Raw genomic sequence first — 24,983 nt, 5'->3', positions numbered from 1 at the left:
CGGGGCCAGATGCTAGGGATTGCCGGCGTCTCCCTCACGGAGGGAGCGCTGCGGCTGAGGACGGGCCTTGGCGGCGGCCCAGGCCGGCCTAGAGGTAAGTGGAGGACCCGGGACATGGCCCAGGTCTGTAACAGTACCCTCCCTCCTACGCCCCCTTCCCGGGGGCTTGGGCTTAGCTGGATGATCCACATGGAACTGGCGGAGGAGGTTCTTGTCCAAGATGTGGGAGGCTGGCTCCCAGGAGTTCTCCTCAGGGCCATAACCCTCCCAAGAGAGGAGGTACTCCCAGCGTCTGAGGGGGAACCGCACGTCTAGTACTTCTTTGACTTGATAAACTGTATCCTCGTGTGCCTCAGTTGTGGTTGTCGACCACAGCCTTCCAACTGATAGATCCATGACTGGGAGGCCCCAGTGATTTACTAATGGCCACCCGTCTCAGTGCCCAAGTCCCTAGGTTCTTCAACTGCATACGAGAGCCACACTCCCAAGGGATCTACGCTCTCTTCCAGACCTGGCCATAGGAAGACTTAGTGTATGCTTTCCCCCCATGACCACTACTGGGCAAGATCTTCTGCAAGATAGAACACCACAGGCGACTAGGGCCCCGGATTGGCCAAGATGCCCATGGTACGCAGATATGCAAAGACTCCTGGCAGGGAGCCCTCTGTGCCTACCTCTACAGAGGGACCTTCTTCAGCAGGGCCCGATTCTTCACGAAGATCCATCTCGATTCTCTTAGTCTGGCTCTTGAGAGGACTCACCTGAAGAAGTGCAGTTACTCGAAGGCCGTGATTAACACCCTGCTCCACGCGTGCAAGTTCTCAACATCTCTGGCATACATACGGATCTGGAGAATATTCGAAGCCTGGAGTGAGGACCGCGGGATATTCCCACGGACAGCGAAGATCCCCCATGATTCTGGAGTTTCTACAGGATGGTATGAAGAAGGGGGTTATCACTCAACTTCCTCAGGGTCCAAGTAGGAGACCTCTCCTGCTTCAGAGCCGAAGTGAATGGAATCGGTCTATCAGCTCATCCGGACTTGGCCCGTTTCCTAAAAGGGATTAAGCAACTCCAGCCACCCCTAAATTGGCCGGTGCACATATGGAACCTCAATCTGGTATTAGACTTCCTAGCGGGGGCTTCCTTCAGACCAATGTGTGGTCTGTTACTATGCCTCTTAACATTGAAGACTGTTTTCTTGGTGGTAATATGTTCAGCTCGTCGCATCTCCGAACTTCATGCACTATCCTGTTGGGAACCGTTCCTTAGGTTCACTCCTGGAACGATACAGCTGCGCACCGTCCCCTCTTCCTACCAAAAGTGGTTTCCGAGTTTCATTTGAAGCAAGCCATCTCCAGATAAACATAAGGACTCTGAAGACTCACGCCTTCTTCGCCTTCTAAATATCGGCAGACTCCTGGTGCGATACCTGGAAAGATCGGAACCGGTGCGCAAAATGGATCGCTTGTTCATTCTCCACAGCGGGAAGAATGAAGGAGAAGTGGCCTCGCGAGCAACCATAGCTCGCTGGATCAAGGAAGTAATTAAGGCAGCCTACATAGAGGCAGGAAAGCCCTTAGCCCTGCAGGTCAAGGCTCATTCTACTAGGGCCCAGGCAGTATCCTGGGCAGAAACCAAGCTGCTGTTGCCTGCCGAGATCTGTCGGGCGGCGACGTGGTCCTCCTTACACACAATTTCTCCAGGCCCAAGAAGACTCAGCCTTTGCAAGGGCAGTACTAAGTGGGCCATGGGCAGCCTCCCATCATGTCTGGGAGTAGCTTTTGGACATCTCTCTAGTCCTGAGTCCATCTGGCTACACGCTAGGAAATGGAGAAATTACTTACCTGATAATTTCGTTTTCCTTAGTGTAGACAGATGGACTCAGCATCCCGCCCACGGCTGCCCCAGAAAAGGAGGACCTCTGAAAGCGAACCTAGAGATTAAGCAAATACGGGTAAGCAGTTGCCTACCCCTAGTTCAAGACAACTGCAGTTTGTCCGGTGTTGACGTTAATTGGTTGTGTACTGGCGGTCTCCAGTTTTCGAAATCGGTTGAATCACGTTTAATCAGTTTTAATCAAATTATTTAAGCAAATATATATCCACAATAGCTGTTTGAGGCGAATACTGAAGAGCTGAGGTCACTGCAGGGGGTATATCTAGTGATGTCAGCTTTGAAATCTGACTCAGTCTCCCATCTGCTAGCAGAAGAGCATATAACCCACTGGTCCTGAGTCCATCTGTGTACACTAAGGAAAACGAAATTATCAGGTAAGTAATTTCTCCATTTCTGATTTAAAAAAAAAAAAAAATCTTGTTCTTCAGAGATGGATTTGATGGTGTGGAAAATCAGGGTCTGGCTTCATTCTTTTCTTTCCTTTTCTTTTGATCATCTTTGGAGACTGGGAGACTGACTTCTGTGTCTGCCCACAAAGGGGATACTGGGATGTGCACTTGGTGGTACTCAAATCTGCCTGTTTAGAGCTGAGCTAACAGCTGGCACCAGTAAAGATGAAAAGCACTTAATCTGCTCACAAGCACAATGCAAGTATCGAGCACACTCAGTAAATGAGTGAGCTTGAACCGAGCACACCCTGGCTAAAGAGGCTCATTCCTGTTGTGAAAAATAAACCCCTGTTGAGATTTTACATCTGTGGCATCGTAAATTTCATGCAGTTGCTGCTCAGGCTACTCCACAGCATTGTAATAATGATTGATATTAGGCACAATTTGGGGTATGTTCTCCATATTCCCAATATTCAGGTTACTGGACAGCTATGACTTGTGTTGCAGGAACCTCTGTGATGGTCGTGTCTGCTACAGACCTGGATGATGCTGAGCAGACTTACAATGGAGTCATTGCTTATTCTATCCTGAACCAGGAGCCCAAAGAGCCAGCAGACCACATGTTTACAGTCAACCCAGGAACGGGGGTCGTCAGCGTGATTGCAAGTGGCCTGGACAGAGAGGTGAGACAGGGCAGGGGGATGGGTTTGGCTTCTCCTGGGTGGTCACATTAAAACAGAAGAGGCCAGCTTACTAGTGAGTGGGGAAGCCTTTTGGAAATGCAAATAGCAGACACTGCCCCAAGTCTAATCGCTCTTTTGCATATGTCCCAACATAAACAGTACTGCATCCCAGTGGAGCTGTGCCTCAGAAGGTGGTTGCCATCCATGAGTTTGTGAAAACTTTCATGCTAGAAGTGTCTGTCTGTTGTACAGTCTTGGCAGAAATAGTGACGTAATCATATACATAAAAAAAAAAAAACAGCTTGAGGTGAAAAAAAGTATTGTGCAGATGGTGTCCTGGCTGAGGTTTCTCTCCATTGCCCAGAGCTGTTAGACATTTTCCTTACTAACAAAGGAATATTCAATCTTGAATGTTACCAAATGTACTTTCTCAGCACAGACTTTTATGCTGTGGCCTTCTCAAAATATTGATTAGAAAAACAACCAGAGGCCCATGTCTTCTGCCCATTCCTGATGCAGTACCATGGGCTGTACCCTCACAACCAGAGATTCTGTTCTTATCCCAGGCTTTACCCTCGCATCCATGCGTCCTTTGGGCTTTCTTGAATTCTTATGGTTTTTGGTTCCCACCAACTCCATTGAGTGGTAACATGCAGAAAGAAATGATTTAATGGAACAAAGTCAGCATGGCTTTTACCCAAGGCAAGTCTTGCCTCACAAATCTACTTCACTTTTTTGAAGGAGTTAATAAACATGTAAATAAAGGTGAACTGGTAGATCTAGTGTACTTGGATTTTCAGAAGGCATTTGACAAAGTTCCTCCTGAGAGCTTCTAGGAAAAGTAAAAAGTCATGGGATAGGTGGCGATGTCCTTTCGTGGATTACAAACTGGCTAAAAAAAACAGGAAACAGAGTAGGATTAAATGGACAATTTCCTAGTGTGTAGCCAGATGGACTCAGGACCAATGGGTATTATGCTCTCCAGATAGCAGCTGGGAGATGGAGTCAGATTTCAAAGCTGATGTCAGTCTACATATACCCGTGCAGCATGCTTAGCTCTTCAGTATTTCTCAGTCTCCCATAGCAGATGCAGACACTAACCAAAAGAATAGTGTAACATTTACAAAAAAAGAAGAAATAAAATTTACCTTTAAGAAGAGAGCCCTGCTTCTCCTGCAGTGAAACGTAATGGTCCCTCCCCCAGTCAAGACTTTCCTGAGGTCAATTCGATATCCCTCAGAGGTGAGCCTTAGTCCGCCGGCCTAACGAACAGGGTGGCTATAAGGCAAGCAGGTACAGATTCGAGCACGGCAGTGAAGGTATTTCCCTCTGCCCCCGCAGCTGGAGACCGCCCGGCACGCGACCGATAAGCGCTGAGACCAGGTAAGGTAGAAACCTTTTCTTCTAAGTCTCCAGTCTGCAAGGCTCTAACGGCCGTACCGACCTTCCTCAGGTTTAAATCGGGTTGAGCAGCCTTCCTCTGGCTAGGCCTCGATCTGGTTGAGGGTCCACACACATGGAGACCCTCCGGGGGGGGGGGGGGGGTGTCACCATCTTGTTGCCGGGTCATCGGCGCCATCTTCCTACCTCACCATCGGTACACCCAGAGCAGGCCAGAGGCCCGAGGCGCCTAACTTGAGCGCATCCGTAGGGAAACACACTTAACTGCGCACACATCTGGGCTGTGCGCACAGCGGCGCGCACAACTGCGCGCATAACTGTGCCACGTGCACAAAATCTGCCGCCTGCACGCATAACTTGTGCATACGTACTGTGCATAACTTCTGCGCTCCCGACGCGCACAACTAAAAGCATTCGTGCGCATAACTCTTGCACGGACAAATTTTTAAGTCCTACACTTCCTTTGCCCAGCCTGCCACTTGAGAGCTGCGCAGCCTGAATTAGAATCCCTGTTGTGCCAGCAGTGCGAACAGAACCAGGGAGAGCCCAATCAAGACCTCCCACAGCCAGGAGCACGATCCGGACCTATATCCAACTCTGTGTCCCCACAGGAAAGTTCCTCTGGGGGCTACCACTACAATCCCTCCTAGCATAAACATGGACCCAAGAACCTTCTCTTGGGTGGAATTTTTCAAAGGGCTGCAAACCTTTGTCCAGGCGCAACCAGCCCCAGCTTCCACTTGCCTCAAACTTTGCCGGAAGCACAAGCACTTCTCAGCATCTCCCGAGGATGTCGAGACATGCTTCTCCTATCCAAGATCATCCAGATGGGGAGCCAGACACCTGGAAAAGGGGAAATCCCCCCCCCCCCCCCCCCCAAGGGATGGAGCCATACTGGACCATGCTCAGATTCTTTCACAAAGACAAATTACCAGCCCTTGTGTCCCAAACTATGAAGACACTGGGTCTCCCAGGCACGGACCCTACATTGGAACCTAAAAAGAATCCCATGTTGGTGTACCTCCGTAAAGCCTCATGCTATTTCCTTTGTTGGAGCCCATCAAGGAACTGATTGACCTGGAATGGAATGCTCCAGAGGCCATTTTTAAAGGGGGATGAGCACTAAAAGCCCTATAGCCGCTGGAACCCACGGCCAAGGAACATCTACACTTCCCTAAATTGGACGCTATGATCTGCGGTGTCTCAAAATGCACCACAATCCCTGTGAAGGGAGGAGCAGCACTGAAGGACGCCCAGGACAGAAGGCTGGAAGCCATCCTTAAGCAGTCCTTTGTCTCAGCAATGATGCTACAAATTGCCTCCTGCTGTGCCTTGGTGGCATGTTCCTGTTTGATCCTTTCCAGAGACGCTACCATGCCCAGAGAAGTGATGGAACCCGTGGTCTCCTTCCTCACCGAGGCTACCGCTGACCTCGTGCGCACATCATCCAGGGTGTCGTCGCTGCAGTGGCGGCCAGAAGACAATTATGGCTTCGAAACGGTCGGCTGACGCGACTTCCAAGGCGAATCTCACAAAAATGCCTTTTAAAGGATCTCTCCTGTTCAGAAGCGAACTGGAGAAGTTAGCCAACAAATGGGGTGAATCCCCAGTACCCTGATTACCTGAAGACAGGAACAAAAGAACATAGTGATCCTCACCCTAAAGAACCAAGGATAGAGGATTGCAGTGTTTTAAACCTTACAGGAACACAGTTCCAAGCACCTCATTCTTCAGGAAGGTTTCAGTCCTTTTGGAATAAGCACATTAAGAGAGGAGCAAGCTCAGGGGCAGGCTCTGGCCGTGCCCCACAATGAGAAGACGTAGACATGTGGAGGCTCCTGGTGGAGACCCCCCTGTGCATCCCACTGCACAGGGACCTGTTTCAGCAAGGACCGGTCCTTCACCAGGATCTGACTTGATTCTGTCTTACAGTTTGGCCCTTGAGAGGGCTCGCCTGATGAAGCGTGGATATTCAGCGGCAGTTATTACCATTTTAGTCAACCATGGAAGTTCTCTACATACCTAGCGTAGGTGCAGGTCTAGAGAGTGTTTGAGGCCTGGTGCGAGGAATGCGGTGTGCCCCCTTGGAGGATCAAAATCCCACAGGTTCTGGAATTTTATAGGACGGCTTGGAAAAAGGGTTGGCCCTTAACTCCTTGAAGGTCCAGGTAGCGGCGCTCTCCTGTTTCAGAGGCGAGGTGAACAGAACCTACATATCGGCTCATCCGGACATGACCCGTTTTCTGAAAGGGGTGCAGCACCTCCGGCTACCCCTACAGTGGCCGGTTCCCTTGTGGAATCTTAATCTAGTTTTAGAATTTTTGGCAGGTTCCTCCCTTCGGCCACTTTGCAGTTTTCCTTGTGTTTATTAACCCTGAAAACGGTGTTCCTGGTGGCAATATGTTTGGTATGTCGCATCTTTGAGCTATAGGCATTGTCATGTTGGGAACCGTTCCTCCAGATGACTCCAGGAGCACTACAGCTTCCATCCTTGTCCAAGGTAGTCTTGGAGTTTCATTTGTATCAGTCCATTTCGTTGCCATTCCTTCATCAACACAAGGATGCGGAAGAATACCACTTCCTCCGACATCTATTTATTTATTTAACGTGTTTTGTATACCGTCATTCTGTTTCGCCATTAGAACGGTTTACAGTAGTCTAGAAATGATATATTGGCTACAAACATCATTGCAGCAAACTGTCATATTGAAGGAAAGTTTGGGGTTTGAAAGGTTAGTTAATTACATATGAAATTATTACATATCAATCTTATATAGCAGCAGAGTTACTACATACGTTAATGTTGATACATATAAAAAAAAAACTGTTGCATATAGGTTAGGGATAATAAGTGAGATCAGTTGCACATTATCTTAAGTGTTCGCATGGTGGGCGTTATTTAATTGATAGAGGGATGGGGTGTTTTTCTTGATGGGTTGCGTGGTTGATTGGTGGGCTGCTTGAGTTTAAGTAGACTCTGGTGAATAACCAGGTTTTCAGGTCTTTTTTGAAAATTTTGATATTTAGTTGATTTCTTATTTCGATTGGTATTGAGTTCCATAGAGTGGGGCTGGCGATGGATATGGCTCTCATGTGTGGTTCTGGCGTGAGGAATTTTGAGGAGGCCTTTGTTTGAGCGTAAGTTCCATTTAGGAGCATGAATTGAATTGAGTAGACTTTTGGTGCAGTGTCTGGAAGTTTCAGAACCGGTCCTTTGTCCTTCACGGTGGAAGGAAGCGGGGTCAACCAGCTTCACGGGCAACCATAGCTTGTTGGATTAAGGGAGGTGGTCATGGGAGCCTATGTGGAGGCAGGAAAGCCATTACTTACCTGATAAATTAGTTTTTCTTAGTGTAGACAGATTGTCTCAGCATCCCACCCACGGCTGCCCAAGAACGGTGCCAAGGATATGCCTGAGGAGTGGGTATTGATTCCAAGAGATTACAGGTAAGCCGTCATCCAGTCCCTAGATCTGGGCATCTGTTCTTACTGGGGTTCAGTGTTTGAGTACAGTTATGGTTATCCATTTGTAATCCTATTTTAAATCAAGTTTTTTTTCAATAGTATGTCCACAGTGGCTTTTGAAGAACAGCTTCAAAAGCTATTCTTCAAAAGCCACTGTGGATATACTATTGAAAAAAGTGGCTTTTGAGAATACCAAAGGGCTGAGGTCACTGCAGGGGTATATCTAAGGTGACGTCAGCTTTGAAATCTGTCTCCATCTGCTAGCAGGGGAGCACATAACCCATTGGTCCTGAGTCGACCTGTCTACAATAAGGAAAACAAAATTATCAGGTAAGTAATTTCTCCATTTCAGATCTGAGTGGTAAGTCCTAGTGGTTCCAATATCTTGGAGTGGAGGAGTCACTTTGTGCTTAGAGCAGCAGGCTGAGAAGCAGGGAACTCTGGATTCACATCCTGCTGTGCCTTGGACAAGTTAGTTCACCCTCCATTCCCTTGGTTACAAACTTAGATTGTATGCTCTCTAGGGCTGGGAGCTACCTACTGTACCTGATTATAACTTGCTTTGATCCTGGGTTTGGAAAAGTGAGTAATCAAATTTAAAATCTAAAGCTTCTGAATTTATAGTCAGTCACTGTTCAAGTGCCAGTCTGAAATCCATATCAAGACTTGGCAGAAGAAATCAAAGTCTTTTAGCTGAAGTAAGAGTTCATCTTCCATTTCCATTTTAACATTGAGAAGCTACACGAGTTGGAGGAAGAGGTTTTCTTTAGATGTTAAGTTCTAAAATGTATCCAGTGCTGTCTCGCTAAACGATACAGCCACTGAAGTAATGAACTGTTTGTCCCCTCAGAGAGTGCGAGAATATACCCTAACCGTGCAGGCTGCTGATCTAGATGGGTCAGGATTGTCCACAACAGCTTCGGCAGTGATTGAAATCATAGACAGCAATGACAACGCACCTTTCTTCGACCCCAGTCAGGTATGTAAGGAAGTGCTTTCACAGAGCCAAGGACTGTGAGAGGCAGTGGGTGTGCAACCTACCTTAAAGCAGGTGACAGCTGAGCACTATGTGAAGCTGGTTAATCCATCTCTTGGGGGTGGGGAGAGCACTGTGCAGCAGGGACCTCAAGGAGGCAGAGCAAGACTTCGGCCTTCCCATCACACACAGGCATGTGCTGCTGACATGGGCATGAGACAGAATTAAAGACTCCTCACCCCCACCCAAGGAGCTATTAACCAGAATTCTGATGTAGGGGTGTCTAGTGCTATGAAGGGGCTTGCTTTGGCTTCCCCCCCCCATGCCCGCATCCTGTCTAGATAGGAAGATCTGTAGGCTGAGATGTCAGTAACTGGGCGTCCAGAGGGAGGAAGCAAAGTGCATTCAGTAATTCTGCTCTGTTTAAACATGTAACGTGCCCCCGACAGTTCCAGTTGGCTTTGACTGATAAGCCCCCATGCCGGAGATCTAGTTTGTTTGCTAGCTGGTAAGGATGGCTGTTCCAGAGGGTTGTGCATTGCTTTCATGGTGTTGCTTGTTCTGCAGTACATGGCAGAGGTGCCTGAGAATGAGCTAGGCTTCCAGGTTCAGAGGCTGACCGTGGAGGACGTGGATGAGCCCAAGTCTGAGGCATGGAATGCTGTGTACAGAATTGTAAAAGGGAACGATGGTGGGGTCTTCACCATGATGACGGATCCAGAAACCAACGATGGCATCCTGAGCACAGCTAAGGTATTGTGACGAGAGGATAGCTTGGCAGGAGATGGTGGGTAGAGCACGGCATGCTTCGTGGGATGGCTGCTGCAGCAGAGCATTAATAGAAAAAAGTCCCCCCCTCCTTTCTCAGGCCTGTGAAGTGTTGAGAGCATGGGTGAACTCTTCCTCTCCCTGGGTAGCAGCAGATTAAGATCTGAGCAAGTGTCCTGTGCAGGTAGCATCCTGAAGGGTATAATTTGAAGACTCGAGTCGCTGTAGGATGTGCTATTACTCTGTGAGCGTGATTCCAATGGCGCTCTAAACACTCTTCCACAGGTAACACCTTGTGTAGCCAGTAAACCTGTGAAAAGATCTCCTGCTTGGTTACTGGGCATTTGCTGCCTCTCCCCACTCTGCCCTCTACTTTGCTGTAACTTCTAGAGAATCACATTGTCCTTTCTACCTTTCAGGTTTTGGATTTTGAGAGCAAGTCTCAGTATATCCTTCATATCACAGTGGAGAATCAGGTTCCATTTACAGTGACTCTGCCGACCTCCACAGCCACAGTGAGCGTCACGGTGCTGGATGTGAACGAGGCTCCAGTCTTCAATCCACTGGTTACTAGAGTGGACATCATAGAGGACTTGCCTGTAGGGCAGAAAATTGCATCCCTTCAGGCCCAGGACCCGGATACACTGCAGAATCAGATCATCCAGTAAGCCTTAATCAAAGGATAAATGAAAAAATTATTGGGATGCTGGTCTAGAAACGCAGGGGATAATGAAAGGATAGAAAGGAAAGGGCCCCTAATTTGGAGGGACAGTGGAGGGATCTGCATACCTGGAGAGACTCGGTGTGGACTACCTAATTGAAACAAGCAGTGTTGCTGGGGGCAGGGAAAGATTGTGTGGGGGAGGCGTGGTGGGTATGGACACCTAAATTAAAGGAGGAAGTGCAGGGGTAAGCCTCAAGGTCGGGTGAAGCTCCTAGCAGTGAGGACGTAAGGCTTTTTTTTTTTCCCCCTTGTGATTTTAGCTTTGCAGATGTTTGCGTTGGAACATTGGCATGATCTCTCCCTCCTTCATGTCATTGCTCAGATATCGCATTGGGAATGACCCTGCAGGATGGCTGGCTATTAACCCAGAAACTGGAATAGTAACTAGAAAAGGCAACCTGGATCGGGAGTCGCACTTCGTGCAGAACAGCACCTACACCTCCCTCATCCTGGCTACAGATAACGGTACAGACAGGCAGCAGTGCCGGGCCTTGGGGATTCTTCTTTCCTTCCGTGCAAAACAGGACTTGGGAATCTGAGATTCATGAGAAGTGACTGAATCATAAACCCTGCCCCCAGATGAGGCGGGCTTATGGTGGCATATCTTCTCTGTTATGCGAAAGTCTAAAACATGTTCACTTTCGTTTCCTGCACCTTTTAGCTGTGGGTTATTTCTTATAAAAGAGCCTCTGCCTGGTTTTCTGCAGTTTACAGGTTAAGATGCCTCAGTTTACCAGGATTAGGTGGCTGCCTTGCTTGCTTGCTCGCTCGCTCGCTCCCCATGTGCCGGAGCTCTCATCCAGGGCTCTCTCCATAGACCCAAGCCAGCTTGGCATAAGGAAGAGGCACAGAAATTGTTGGAAGCTCTGGTTGCCCTTGTTTAGAAGTGGAGTTTTTTTTCTTAGGTGAGCATGTTGAGGTACCGCAGTGGCTGCTCCGTAGATTCATAAAATGTGATGTGTTGAACAGGATCACCTCCTGCTACAGGGACAGGAACGCTTTTCTTGTATCTCCTTGACGTGAACGACAACGGTCCCGAACCCAGCCTTCGCAACATTACGGTCTGCAACCGAAACTCAAAACCACAGACGCTGAGCATCATTGATAAGGATCTTCCTCCAAACACCTCGCCCTTCACGTTTGCTTTTAGTCATGGATCAGAAGTCAGCTGGGCAGCAGAAATCAATGGTGAGGAACCTGTGCCACCGGTGTGGGGGGGGTGGGGGAGGGAGGAGCAGCAGCTTGTCACCTTGCACTCGGATCAGATGCTGCTGATGTATGTGAGGTGTTTGCCCTGTACCCCTTCAGCAAGCCACATTGCTGCTATGACCCCCTCTGAAACACCATGTGCAGCCTGCCTGGTTATTCTGCTTCCCATTGAATAAGTCAGACTGATGCGGCTTTGTGGAGATGTCCTTAGTACATAAGTCGCAGGTAAATGGACAGGATCAGTCGTGCTGGTGTCTGTGCCAGTGATTACTGGGTTCTTATTTTTGAAGGGTTTAAATACAAGAATTGCTCCTGGAGTAGGGTATGTGTATTTGATTTCCTTTTCTCTGTAATCTCGTTACCTTGAGAAGCACCTGATTAGCTGAATAATCTGAGCACTGGATGAGTGGTGGTTTGGTTTTTTTGGTTGGGTTTTTTTTAAGAACAATCTATAATGCAACAGTACAATAAATAATATAACAATTAAAAAATATATAAATTGCTATTACATCATTTTCTTTAATTACGCACCATAGGAGGAATAAGGCAGATAAACATCTATTCATACAAAACACAAATACAGTTCAGCGGAAGTATCCGGCACAATATGTAACATAGTATTGACGGCAGAAAAAGACCAAATGGTGCATCCTGTCTGCCCAGCAAGTTTCCAGTGGTAGCAACTACCACTCCATGCATATTATCCCTTAGCCCTTATACATTAACAAAGCAACAATTTTACTGGGTGAGGAGCTGTCTTGAAAATTGACAGTGCTGCTTGATGTGCTTTGCTTTTGGACTTGGCCATAGGAGAGCAGTCTTGTGCTTTTTCACTTACGTCTGCGTATCAGTACCCCAGACCATAAGTCAGGGCCCATGTTGTCCTCTGAATCCTTTGACTGTTTGGGTGTTCACCTCCTCCGGAAGGGCATTCCAGGCATTCACCACTCTCTCTCCATGAAGAAATATTTCCTGACTTTCATTCTGGGTCGTCCCCTCGAGTTTCATTTCATTTCATGACCCCTAGTTCTACTGTTTCCTTTCTAATGGAAAAGGTTTGAAGTTTGTGCATCATTAAAACATTTCAGGTATCTGAAGGCCTGTATCATATCTCCCCTGCACCTCCTTTCTTCTAGGGCTTACATATTCAGATCCTTCAGCCTCTCCTCTTAAGTCTTCTGATACTGACCCCACACCATTTTGGTCCCCCTTCTCTGGACCCACTCCATCCTATCTCTGTCCTTGAGATAAGGGCTCCAGAACTGAACACAGTACTCCAGATGAGGACTCACCAAGGACCAATACAAAGGCATTATCACCTCCTTTTTCTGACTGGTTATTCCTCTCTCTATGCAGCGGAGAGTTCTTCTGGCTTTAGCTATCGCTTTGTCACATTGCTTCACCACCTTTAGATCGTCTGATATTATTACCCCAAGATCCCTATCCCAGTCCATGCACATACAGCTCTTTTGGATGATTACAGCCCAGATGCAGGACTCTGCATTGAGTCCCAGCTGCCAAATCTTCAACCACTCTCTAAGCTTTCTGAAATCACTTTTCATTCTCTCTACTCCTTCAGGTGTGTCCACTCTGCAGATATTAGTATCATCCACAAATAGACAAACTTTACCTTCTATCTGTTCCGCAATGTCGCTCACAAAGATATTAAACAGAACTGGTCTCATTACAGATCCTTGTGGCATGCCATTCTTTCTTCAGAGCAGGTTCCATTTATCATTGCACGTCAACAATCATGGGTATTTGGTTAAGGCTTCTGAAGAAATTTTACATCCAGGTCTTCAATATGTTGCCATTCAAGCATGCGACAGAACCACAGCTGTGCAGGCGGTGCAGTATCTTGTAGCCAAAATTGTAATATAACCTATTTGGCTAACAGTAAAGCAATGTGTGTGAACTTAAGATGTCCGTAAGATTCCGCCCATGATACGTCCCCTAGTAATAAAGGTTTCACCAAAAATGGTGGTTTAATAACTGACATTTTGTATAGTCAATAGCACAGTATCCCAGAAGTTATATAGTTTTGTGCATAATACAAATTTGTTAGGGTACCAATATGGATTTTACATTGCAGACATAAATTTGAAGCAACTATGCCCATACGTGCAGCCCTATTGGAAGCATAACTTCTATGCAAAATTTTATACTTCATCTCTTGACATTTAGAATTAATAGTAATTTGATATAGGCTCGAACAATGTTACCAAGGCATCACTCGTAACGTGTGTACCAAACTCAGCAGAACATCTATTTGCCAAACACCATGAGCACTGTTGTAGATGGTTTTTTCAAGTCATAATTTATACCAAGAAATCTTATTGGTCTCAGGCCCTATAAGCCATTCTCTTTAATAATGAAATAGAATGTACAGTGAATAGAGCAGGATATCTGTTTTAAAGCCAAAATATAATGTTGAGATTGAAGATAAGCATAAAAATGCCTCATAGGTATATTGTAATCTGTTCTCAACTGGTCAAAAGAAAACATAGTATCAATGGCCTGACAGTGTAACACAGAGCCATGTGCAGTACTTTTTGGAATTTAATTCCAGGCCCATTTCAGTGTGAAGAAATGAGGATAGGATTTTAGCAAAAAAAGGCATATCCGAGTCTGGCAAATGCAAAGCTCCTCATAAAGAGAAGGGGTGTAAAAGTTGCTCATTCCAGAGGTACAGTATTGATATTTTTCCATTTCCTAGCGTGTAGCAGATGGACTCAAGACCAATGGGTATAGTGTGCTCCTGATAGCAGTTGGAGACGGATCAGATTTCAATCTGATGTCAGCCCTAGTACATATACCCCTGTAGGACGCTATGCTCTTCAGTATTTTCCATCTCCATAGCAGTTCGGGACTCTGTACATGCTTGCACAGCATTAGCGTATTCTAACCAAAGAAATCCAAAACAAGAAGAAATCTTACCTCTACAGACGAGCCCCGCTCTCCTGCGGTGATACCTACGGGTCCTTCCCCCAGTTGAGAATTCCTGAGGTGATTTCTGCGATCCCTCAGAGGTAAGCCTCTGTCCGGCAACCGGTTTCCGGCGTGGACTTAGCCCCCAACATCGTGTGCGGCTGAGAGACAGCAGGTGCAACTTCGAGGATGGCGGTGAAGGTACTCTACCCTCTCCCCCCGCAGCCGGAAACCGCCTGGAACGAGACCGGGAAACGCCGAGACAAGGAAAAGTAGAAAACTTCTTAAGTCTCCAGACTCCGAGGCTCAAAGAACCGCACAGATCGCCAGCCGGCGTCAGTGCCACCGGGTTGATCAGCCCTATCCGGGCTAGACCCCGCTCCGATACGAGGGTCCTCCCACGTGAGACCCTCAGAGGTGGTCGCCATATTGCTCGCATGGTCGCCGTCGCCATTTTTGCTTGATCGCCGCCCTGTCTGCTGATTCGAGCCGTGCGCACAGAGGCGAGCCGTGCACACACAATCACTTGTGCACACACCGGCGCGCGCATAAGGGCAGTGCGCACAGCAATTCGCATGAGGGCTCCAGGCGCATAGCCACACACTCATTTCATTTTCATTTCATTTATTAAAATTTATTAATCGCCTACCACAAGGAGGCCTAGGCGATTTACATCAACATACATAATAAAAACATGAAATTGACATGTACAATAACACACAATTTTCATATGTTTCACAGAAACAATAAGGCTCAATATCATAAATGGAATGAACTGTGCCGGGCGCATAAGTAAACCCTGTGCGCACAGCGGTACGCATATCTTGAGCCTGCATTCGACCTACACGCACAACCTCGGCGCACCCAGAGCGCATAACTAAGCCTCCCGGCATAGACCTGAATGCACAAACCGAAGGTTTCCGCAATTCTATGCACACAAACCATGGCACCACCGGACAAGAAACTCAAGGCTCAGGTCGTCTGCCCAGCATGCCATGTTAGAGCTGCGCAGCACGAAGAGACCACAGCCCTGTGCCTACAGTGCGAGGAGACTCTGGGTGAACCAGATCAAGGTCCTCCCCAGCCGGTACTGGGATTCGGATCCACCGACAGTACACGGACCTCGCTACCCCCAGCGGGAACCTCCTCCAAACGGGGCTCCCCGGGGACGCAGCGACTCTCAATTTAGACCCAGCTTCTTTCTCCTGGGTAGAATTCTTCAAAGGCCTACATACTTTTGTCCACATGCAATCAGCGCCCCCGATGCAACCACAGCCTCCCCCAGAGGACCCTAACATCTTGGGACCCTCTAAACCCAGAGAAATGCCTCTCCCACCCAAAAGCCCCAACATTGGGGATACGGACACCTCGGATGAGGATCAAGACTCCCTGGAGGAAGGAGAAATCCCTCCAGGAGCAGAACCTTACCAAACCAGGAGGCAGTTCTTCGCCAAAGACGAGCTTTCAGACCTCGTGGCGCACAGCTTGAAAGAGCTTGCTATCCCAGGCACAAGTGCCATAGGGGAACCAAAGACTAGCCCCTCCTCGAGGGACTCAGTCAGGCCTCCCACCATTTCCCTTTGCTGCAAGCCATCCAACAGCTGATTGACCTGGAATGGGAGTCTCCGGAGGCCACTCTCAAAAGGGGACTGACCCTGGCAGCCATGTACCCCTGGACCCCGCTGCCAAAGATCTGGCATTCCCCAAAGTGGATGCCATGGTCTGAGCGGTGTCAAAGCACACTACCATCCCAGTCGAGGGAGGAGCGGCACTCAAGGATGCCCAGGACAGACGTCTGGAATCCATCCTCAGTCATTCGACGTTTCAGCTATGTCACTACAGATCGCTGCCTGCTGTGCCGTGGTGACATACGCCTGCTTATCTAAGACCAGGAACGCCACCACGCCCATTGAAGCACTAGAACCAGCAGTATCGTTCCTCACGGATGCGACCTCCAACCTGGTAAGCAACGCCGCCAGAGGCGTTTCGTCCATTGTGGCAGCCAGAAGACATCTCTGGCTCCAAAACTGGTCAGCCGACACGACGTCCAAGACGAGACTCACGAGAGTGCCTTTTAAGGGAACCCTCCTGTTCGGAAGCAAACTGGAGAAGTTAGCCGACAAATGGGGCGATTCCCCACTACCCCGCGGCTACCGGAGGACAAGAACAAGAGAAGACAGCACCCCTCCCTGAACATCTAAGGGCAGGGGATCACAGCGCTTCAAACCGTACAAAAGTACATATCAAACATCTCGCCCCCGCAGGCAGGGGCCAGTCCTTTTGGAACAAGCACAACAAAAGGGGAGCCGGCTCTGGTCCAAGCCCCAGCCGCACCCTGCAATGAAAATCAGCCGGCCCATCCACAGAAAGAAGCCATAGGGGGCAGGCTTGCCCTATTCTACCAAAGATGGGTCAAGAACTTCGGACAAGTTGGTCCTAACCATCATTTGAGAGGGATACTATCTGGACTTCCACAACATCCCTCCGGACAGTTTTGTGAAATCTCCTTGCCACGACCCCTCAAAGAGGACGGCAGTGAAAACCACTCTGACCAAATTGCTTGCCTTAAAGGCCATAATGCCAGTGCCCACGCAACAACAAAATACTGGGCACTATTCCATCTATTTTATTGTTCCCAAGAAAAGGTACGTTCTGACCCATCCTGGACCTCAAATCCATCATCCATCACCTGAGGGTCCCTCGCTTCCGCATGGAAACCCTACGCTCGGTCATAAGTGATACAGCCGGGAGAATTCCTCACATCCCTGGATCTGTCAGAAGCCTACCTGCACATCCCAGTCCACCACGAGCATCAGCGTTTTGTACGCTTCGCGATCCTGGACCACCGCTACCAGTTCTGGGCCCTACCCTTCAGGCTAGCCAAGGCGCCCCGAACATTCACCAAAATCATGGTGGTAGTGGCGGTGATGCTGAGGAAAGAAGGAATCCTCTTACACCCATATCTGGACGATTGGCTGATCAGGGCAAAATCCCCAGAGGAAAGTCATCAGGCGACCACCAGAGTCAAAACTCTATTGGAGAACCTCAGGTGGGTGGTCAACACTAACAAGAGCTGTCTGCAGCCCTCCCAATCTCTGGAATACCTGGGAGTCCGGTTCAACACCAGACAAGACAAGATCATTCTAACTCCTACAAGGATAACAAAACTGATGAACCAATTGTGAAACCTGTTAAGCAGTCTTCGCCCCAAGGTGTGGATCTACCTCCAAGTCCTCTGCCTCATGTCATCCACACTGGAAGTGATTCCATGGGCAAGAACTCACATGCGGCCCCTACAGCGTTCCCTACTGTCACGATGGAATCCGATGTCCCAAAACTACTCCATCTGCCTCCAGCTCCCAGAGGAAGTTCAAACTCAGCTACAATGGTGGCTAAAAGAAGACCATCTGAGCAAGGGAGTAAGGCTATCCCCACCGACCTGGATCCTTCTCACCATGAATGCGAGCCTATGAGGGTCGGGAGCCCACTGCCAGGAACTGACCACCCAGGGACAATGGGACAAGAATCGGGATGGAACATCAACCAACTGGAAGCACGGGCAGTCAGACTAGCCTGCCTATGGTTCAGTCACAGACTCCAGGGCGAATAGGTCAGTCATGTCGGACAATGCCACAACAGTGGCCTACATCAACCACCAGGGAGGAACCAGGAACCAACAGGTGTCCCTGGAAATAGGCCCCCTAATGGCGTGGGCGGAAACAAACCTACAAGAGATCTCAGCCGCCCACATCTCAGGAAAAGACAACTTCACCACGGACTACCTCAGCAGAGAAAGTCTAGACACAGGGGAATAGAGGCTGTCAGCCACAGCCTTCCAGTTGATAGTAAACCGCTGGGGAACACCAGCCATGGACCTCCTGGCAACCCGGTCAGACACCCAAGTTCCAACTTCTTCAATCGCAGACGGGAACCACAATCCCAAGGGATCGATGCCCTCGTCCAGGCCTGGCCACAGGAAATCCTGATATATGCCTTCTGTCTGTGGCCGCTACTGGTCGGGATCATCCGCAAGATAGAACACCACAGGGGACCAGTACTTCTAGTAGCCCCAGACTGGCCAAGAAGGCCATGGTTCGCAGACATGCGAAGACTACTGACAGGGAGGCCTCGATCTCCGCACAGAGATCTGCTCCAACAAGGCCCGATCCTCCACGAAAACCCAACTCTATTCTCTTACGGTCTGGCCATTGAGAGGACTCGCTTGAAGAAGAGCAGATACTCGGGGGCAGTGATTGACACCCTGCTCCGAGCACACATGTTTTCCACATCCCTAACATACATAAGGATAGGGAGAATATTTGAAGCCTGGTGTGAAGACTGCGGTATCCCCCCGTGGACAGTCAAGATTCCCACGATTCTGGAATTCCTGCAGAACGGCTTACAGAAGGGGTTGTCTCCCAACTCCATCAAGGTGCAGGTGGCCGCGTTGACATGCTACAGAGCCAAGGTGGAGGGCGGCAGCCTAGCTTCTCACCTGGACGTCTCCTGCTTTCTGAAAGGGGTCAAACAGATCTGACCACCCCTAAAGTGGCCGGTGCCTCCATGGAATCTCAATCTAGTCCTGGCCTTCCTAGCGGGAGACTCCTTCAGACCCATCTGTGGTCTGTCCCTCCGACTACCAACATTGAAGACTGCATTTCTAGTGGCAGTCTGTTTAGCCTGTCTCATCTCCTCAGGTTCACACCGGGATCCATATAGCTACGCACGGTCCCCTCCTTCCTCCCAAAAGTGGTTTTTCACTTCCATCTAAACCAAACCATCTCGCTGCCATCGCCAGACGAGCATAAGGACTTGGAAGAATCTCGCTGCCTTCGCCATCTTAATGTCAGCAGACTCCTAGTCTGATACCTGGATAGGACGGAATCGTTACGAAAGATGGACCACCTATTCGTCCTTCACAGCGGGAAGAAACAAGGGAAGCGGCCTCACAGGCAACCATAGCTCGCTGGATCAAAGAAGTGATCAAGGCGGCCTACATAGAGGCAGGCAAGCTGCCACCTCTACAAGTCAAGGCCCATTCCACTAGAGCCCGGGCAGAAACCAAGTGGATGTCACCCGCCGAGATCTGTCGGGCAGCAACATGGTCCTCCATCCACACCTTCACTAGGTTCTACCGCCTGGATGTTCAGGCTCGGGAGGACACAGCATTCGCAAGGGCAGTACTAAGTGGGCCACGGGTAGCCTCCCACCCGGTTCGGGAGTAGCTTTTGTACATCCCATTGGTCCTGAGTCCATCTGCTACATGCTAGGAAATGGGAGAAATTATTTACCTGATAATTTTGTTTCCCCTTAGTGTAGACAGATGGACTCAGCATCCTGCCCATGGCTGCCGACAATCACGGAAACCTCTGGTGACAATCCCCGAGAGCAAGACAAACATGGGTAAGCCAAGCTTCCCTCTAATTAGGACACGATACCTACTGGGTGTCTGTGTTTCTTGGTTGAGTGCACTGGCGGCCTCCAGCTATAACCACATCAACCAGTTCAAGTTAACCAAGTTATGCAAGCTTAATCAAATTAACAAAGTTAATCAAGTTATTCAGTCACACATATATCCACAATTGCTTTTCGAAGAGAATACTGAAGAGCATGGCGTCCTGCAGGGTATATGTACTAGGGCTGACGTCATATTGAAATCTGATCCGTCTCCAACTGCTATCAGGAGCACAGTATACCCATTGGTCCTGAGTCCATCTGTCTACACTAAGGAAAATGAAATTATCAGGTAAGTAATTTCTCCAATTCCCATTCCCAAGCAAATCAAGTGGCATGCAAAATTATGAAAAGGAAAGCCTGGAAGCCTCAGACCACCTAAAACCCTATCATTCAGAAGGGTTTGACAGCTAATACGCCATGCTTTAGCCTTCCAAAGAGATCCTGTCACCATAGATTTTAAGTGTTGCACATCTTTATTTAGAACTTTTCTATACCGACTTTCCAATAACAGAATTACTGATCAATTCGGTTTACATTCTGAACAATAACAGTGACAAGTAAATGTCTTACAAGGAACAGGTAGAAGTAACTTGGAAATAAATATATGGGGTTAATAACATAAAAGTACATGATACAGAGCCTAATGTAGGCAGAGGTAGTAAACCAGCAGGGTAACATCTGCAGTCTGTACAAGCATTTTGGTAAAAGCTCCATTCTGAACAATGACAGAGGCAGCACCATCCAAGACTGAAGTTGTAGCTGAAAGCTGTCTATCACAGAAGTTATATGTAATTGTAGAAGAGAATTCCAATCTCGAGGGAGTTGAGCGGAATGGAAAAAATCCCGCTCATGCGTTTTGGGTAGCCAAAGCTGCAGATTTATGAAAATGAATTGAAAGGCCTGCAAAAGATCCAAATGTATGAAAAATGTGTAATGTATGGGACAATGGAGTGTGCCCTGATATCCAAGCATCCCAAAAAGAATCCTTGGATATCAGGGCACATTCTTATTGTAATAGTTAAAGCACAAAGCAAAGGAGATAAGGGGCATCCCTGTCTCATACAGCACCCCCCCCCCCCCCCCAACCCACCCCCATGGAAAAGATGGTGAAATATGTCCATTAATCATTACGCTAGCAATAGGGTTAGTATAAAGTAGCTGTATCCACTGTAGAAAAACTCCAGTTCCATATTGGCTTAAAATCCAAAACATATATTGCCATTGGATTTTATCAAATGCTTTATCAGCATCTAAACTCATTATCAACTTATGAGCACAGGGATCCCAAAGTGCATACACTAATTTCCGAATATTGCAAACCCCACTTGATTCAGATGCCACTAAATCAGGAAGAGCATAACCCAGTCTAGCTGCCAAAACAGAGGCCAATATTGTAATATCCCCATTTTAAAGGGATTTAGGGCGATAACTCTCTGGCGTGTTAAATTGGATGAGTGGTTTTGAAAGAGCAGAGCCATTTTTTCAGGGTGCAAGAAGTTTGAAAGAGAGCATTCAGTATCAGCATGGGTGTGTTCGCTGCCTTGTGATATCCTATTTGATCCAGATTGATAGTACATTTTCAGGGGATGAGTAAGAGATGGTGGCTGGGAATGGTAAAGGGAGAAGAGGGGTGTGCTGGAGGGTGGTTATTCAAGTAGTGATCTTGGCTTGTGTGGACTATTCGTTATACGCTGGCCTTCCACAGAAGCTCATTTACAAGCTTCAAGTAGCACATTTAAAACTAATCCAAGAAAATTATTTTTCACTCAACGCACAATTAAACTCTGGAATTTGTTGCCAGAGGATGTGGCTAGTGCGATTAGCTGGGTTTAAAAAAGGTTTGGAAAAGTTTTTGGAGGAAAGGTCCATTAATGTAGAAATTACTTACCTGATGATTTCATTTCCTTAGTGTAGACAGATTCCCTGGGACAGCGGTTCCCGTCTTCGGCTGAAGAACTTGGGAACCCTAGTCCTTCTATTCTCTTGCCCAAGGTAGTCTTGGAGTTTCATTTGAATCAGTCCATTTCGTTGCCATCCCTAGATAAGCGCAAGGATGCAGAAGAATACCGCCTCCGTCATTTGAATGTCAATAGACCTTTGGTGCGGTACCTGGAAGTTTCAGAACCGGTCTGAAAGATGGACCACCTGTTTGTCCTTCATGGTGGAAGGAAGCGGGTGAACCAGCTTCGCAGGCTACCACAGCTCACTGGATTAAGGAGATGGTCACGGGAGCCTATATGGAGGCAGGAAAGTCATTACCTTCTCAGTTTAAAGCTCATTCCACTAGGGCTTAGGCGGTCTCATGGGTGGAAGCCAGACTGCTGTCTCCCATCAACATCTGCCGAGTGGTGACGTGGTCCTCCTTGCACACCTTCTCCAGGTTCTATCACTTGGACATATAGGCCCAAGAGTATTCAGCCTTTGCAAGGGTGATGTTAACTAGACTATGGGCAGCCTCCCGCTACGTTCAGGAGTAGCTTTTGTACATCGCATTGGTCCTGAGTCCATCTGGTTATGCTAGGAAATGGAGAAATTTCTTACCTGATAATTTGCTTCCTTAGTGTAGACAGATGGACTCAGCATCCCGCTCACGGCTGCCCAAGAACGGTGCTAAAGATTCACCCGTGGAGTGGATATAGATTCCAAGGGATTACAGTTAAGCAGTCATCCAATCCCTAGATCATAGCATCTGTATTAACTGGGGTTCAGTGTTTGAGTACAGTTACGGTTATCCATTTGTAATCGTATTTTAAATCAATGTTTTTTCAATAGTATGCCCACAGTGCTTTTGAAGAGACTGAAGGGTTGAGGTCACTGCAGGGGTATATCTAGGGTGATAGCTTTGAAATCTGACTCAGTCTCCATCTGCTGGCAGGGGAGCATATAACCCATTGGTCTTAAGTCCATCTGTCTACTCTAAGGGAAACATTATTGTATATCTAATTGATTTTGTGCAAGGTTTAGTGTGAACTGATTGGGTGAATTCTTACAGGTGGTATATTATACAAGGCATGGTTACAGAATTTGTTGGTTTAGTTAATGCTCAGAAAATTTTAAGCTTCAAAGTGAATGATCTTCAAGGTCATTCCTAATCACGCTCCAATTTATGCTAAACGCATAAACAGTCTCTCACAGATGTTCACCTTGAAATACCAAGTCTTAAAACATAGAAGTTGGTGGAAACTTTGCTGAGGGGACTTTTGGATGAAGCCTCTTAGCTCTGCGACGACGTTTCAAGATTCATGAGAATCAGATTAGCTTTAGGCTGTGAACATGGCACGTTAAGCAAGCGCATTTTGTTAATTTGTAAATTCAGTCGGTTTATTTGAATAGCACTTATTTTTTATGGCCTATCGGTTCTATTCTCTTTAATGTGTATTTGTCTATTTTGTTGTGATGGCTTGTGCATGTTTGCTTTACATTTGTAATCCAGTTTGAAGGGTTTTTTTGGGAAGGTGGTATAGAAAAGCCAGGAATGTATTTTAGTAATTTTGAATGCTGAAGCCTAGTTGGATTTTAATTTCTATAGCCCACCACTTTCTTTAAAGGGGGCTGGAGGAGGTGGGGGGTGTACCGCAGGGCCTGGGAGCCTGCACCAAGCTGGTTTGGAGTATTTGGGATCTTGGCAAGACTTGCCCAGAGACCATCCTGAATGGACCCAGTTTTCCTGCCGTACGTTTGAGGCTTTACAGGATCATCTGGAGTCCTTTCTCAGACTAAAAGTGTTTCTTTGCTACAGGAGATGCCCTGACTCTGAAGCTGCTCCAGGAATTGAAGCAGGGATATTATAACATCTACCTTCGGCTGTTTGACAACCAGAAGAAGGACCAGTTAACTGTCCTCGGCGCCCTGGTGTGTAACTGTGAGGGGGAAACTTACGTAGATAAGTGTCCAGAGGAAATCAGCCAGGGTGGCTTTGTCCTGACATCCGTCCTCCTCATCTTGGGATCCATTCTGGCCCTGCTGAGTAAGTAATTGAGGGACTGTTAATACATTTTTTTTAAACACTAGCTGGAAAGAAGAGCAATGTAGCTATCAAACTGAGCTGCGCTGGCCATTGGCCTGAGCAGCTCTTACTGTCTCGGCTGAAAAGTCCAATAGCCGGTTGCCGAGGCCCTGCTCAGACTGCAGCTCTGAGCTTTGCTCTTGGGCCACTTCAGTCCAGCAATGCCCAGTGGGTGGGATTTTTTTTTGGGGGGGGGTGTTATGTTTCAGAACCACTGGAGGCAGCAGCTTGGCCAAATATTGCACCACTTGCCTGGGGTGTATACACCTCTCTCCCTTTCCTCCCACAGTTCTCCTGCTCCTACTTCTGCTCTTCCTGAGGAGAAGGAAGAAAGTGGTGAAGGAGCCCCTGCTGCTTCCAGAAGATGACACCCGGGACAACATTTTCTACTATGGAGAAGAGGGAGGTGGAGAAGAAGACCAGGTGGGTAATGATGGGAGGAAGGAGCCTTTCCCAATGCTTGCAGGGTCTTTATCCATTATCCAGTAATTCGCATGGAAACATCTGAGATGTGACAACATGTAGAAATCTTTTGGTCTCTATATTGCAGGATTTTCCCTCAATTTCACTAGTGTCACAAGCAAGTCAGGCACCTACTGTGTACATCCAAACCCTTTATTACGGTTTACGGTCCCTAAATCCCATTTTGTGTATTTACTTCATGTGATCTGTGTAACCGGGGGGGGGTCATCCCATTAAGGTGAGGGGTCCTTCAAGGTGGTTGATCAACCTGTGAGTGAACTCCCACTCATAGGGTGACCAGTCCTCCCTGTGAGCAGACTTCTCCTGTGCTAAGTCCATCCAACTGCAAAAGCTGTGATTCCAAAACCTATCTGCTTTCATTTCAAGTGTACCACTTCTCCCCAGCTTTCAATCAAATGCTACCCTCTCTGAATGGATTCTTTGTGTCCTGGGGGTTTCCCATTCATGCTTGGAGAATGCTGATTTTAGTTTCCTTCAGAAACGAAGCTGCTCAAAAGCAGTAACTTCACTTTCCTAGCATGTAGCAGATGGACTCAAAACAAGTGGGTATAGTGTGCTCGTGCTAGCAGTTGGAGACGGATCTGACATCAGCACG

The 24,983-nt window shown here is 47.8% G+C and overlaps 1 protein-coding gene across 2 annotated transcripts in view; it reads left to right on the top strand.

Moving 5' to 3' along the window:
• LOC115095096 (B-cadherin-like) overlaps positions 1 to 24,983 on the top strand; it is a 147,521-nt gene that overhangs the window by 107,930 nt on the left and 14,608 nt on the right. For both annotated transcript variants that reach the window (XM_029608325.1, XM_029608326.1), the window contains 8 exons: positions 2,796 to 2,971; positions 8,688 to 8,816; positions 9,381 to 9,566; positions 10,001 to 10,245; positions 10,628 to 10,770; positions 11,275 to 11,493; positions 23,639 to 23,866; positions 24,195 to 24,328. In XM_029608325.1, coding sequence (XP_029464185.1) covers positions 2,796 to 2,971; positions 8,688 to 8,816; positions 9,381 to 9,566; positions 10,001 to 10,245; positions 10,628 to 10,770; positions 11,275 to 11,493; positions 23,639 to 23,866; positions 24,195 to 24,328 — 1,460 coding nt within the window. The remainder of the gene's footprint in view (positions 1 to 2,795; positions 2,972 to 8,687; positions 8,817 to 9,380; positions 9,567 to 10,000; positions 10,246 to 10,627; positions 10,771 to 11,274; positions 11,494 to 23,638; positions 23,867 to 24,194; positions 24,329 to 24,983) is intronic.

Source organism: Rhinatrema bivittatum, chromosome 7 (assembly GCF_901001135.1).
Source record: "Rhinatrema bivittatum chromosome 7, aRhiBiv1.1, whole genome shotgun sequence".
NCBI classification, from domain to species: Eukaryota; Metazoa; Chordata; class Amphibia; order Gymnophiona; family Rhinatrematidae; genus Rhinatrema; species Rhinatrema bivittatum.
Note: the sequence above shows the minus strand (reverse complement) of the source record. Positions and strands in the feature narration are given on the sequence as shown.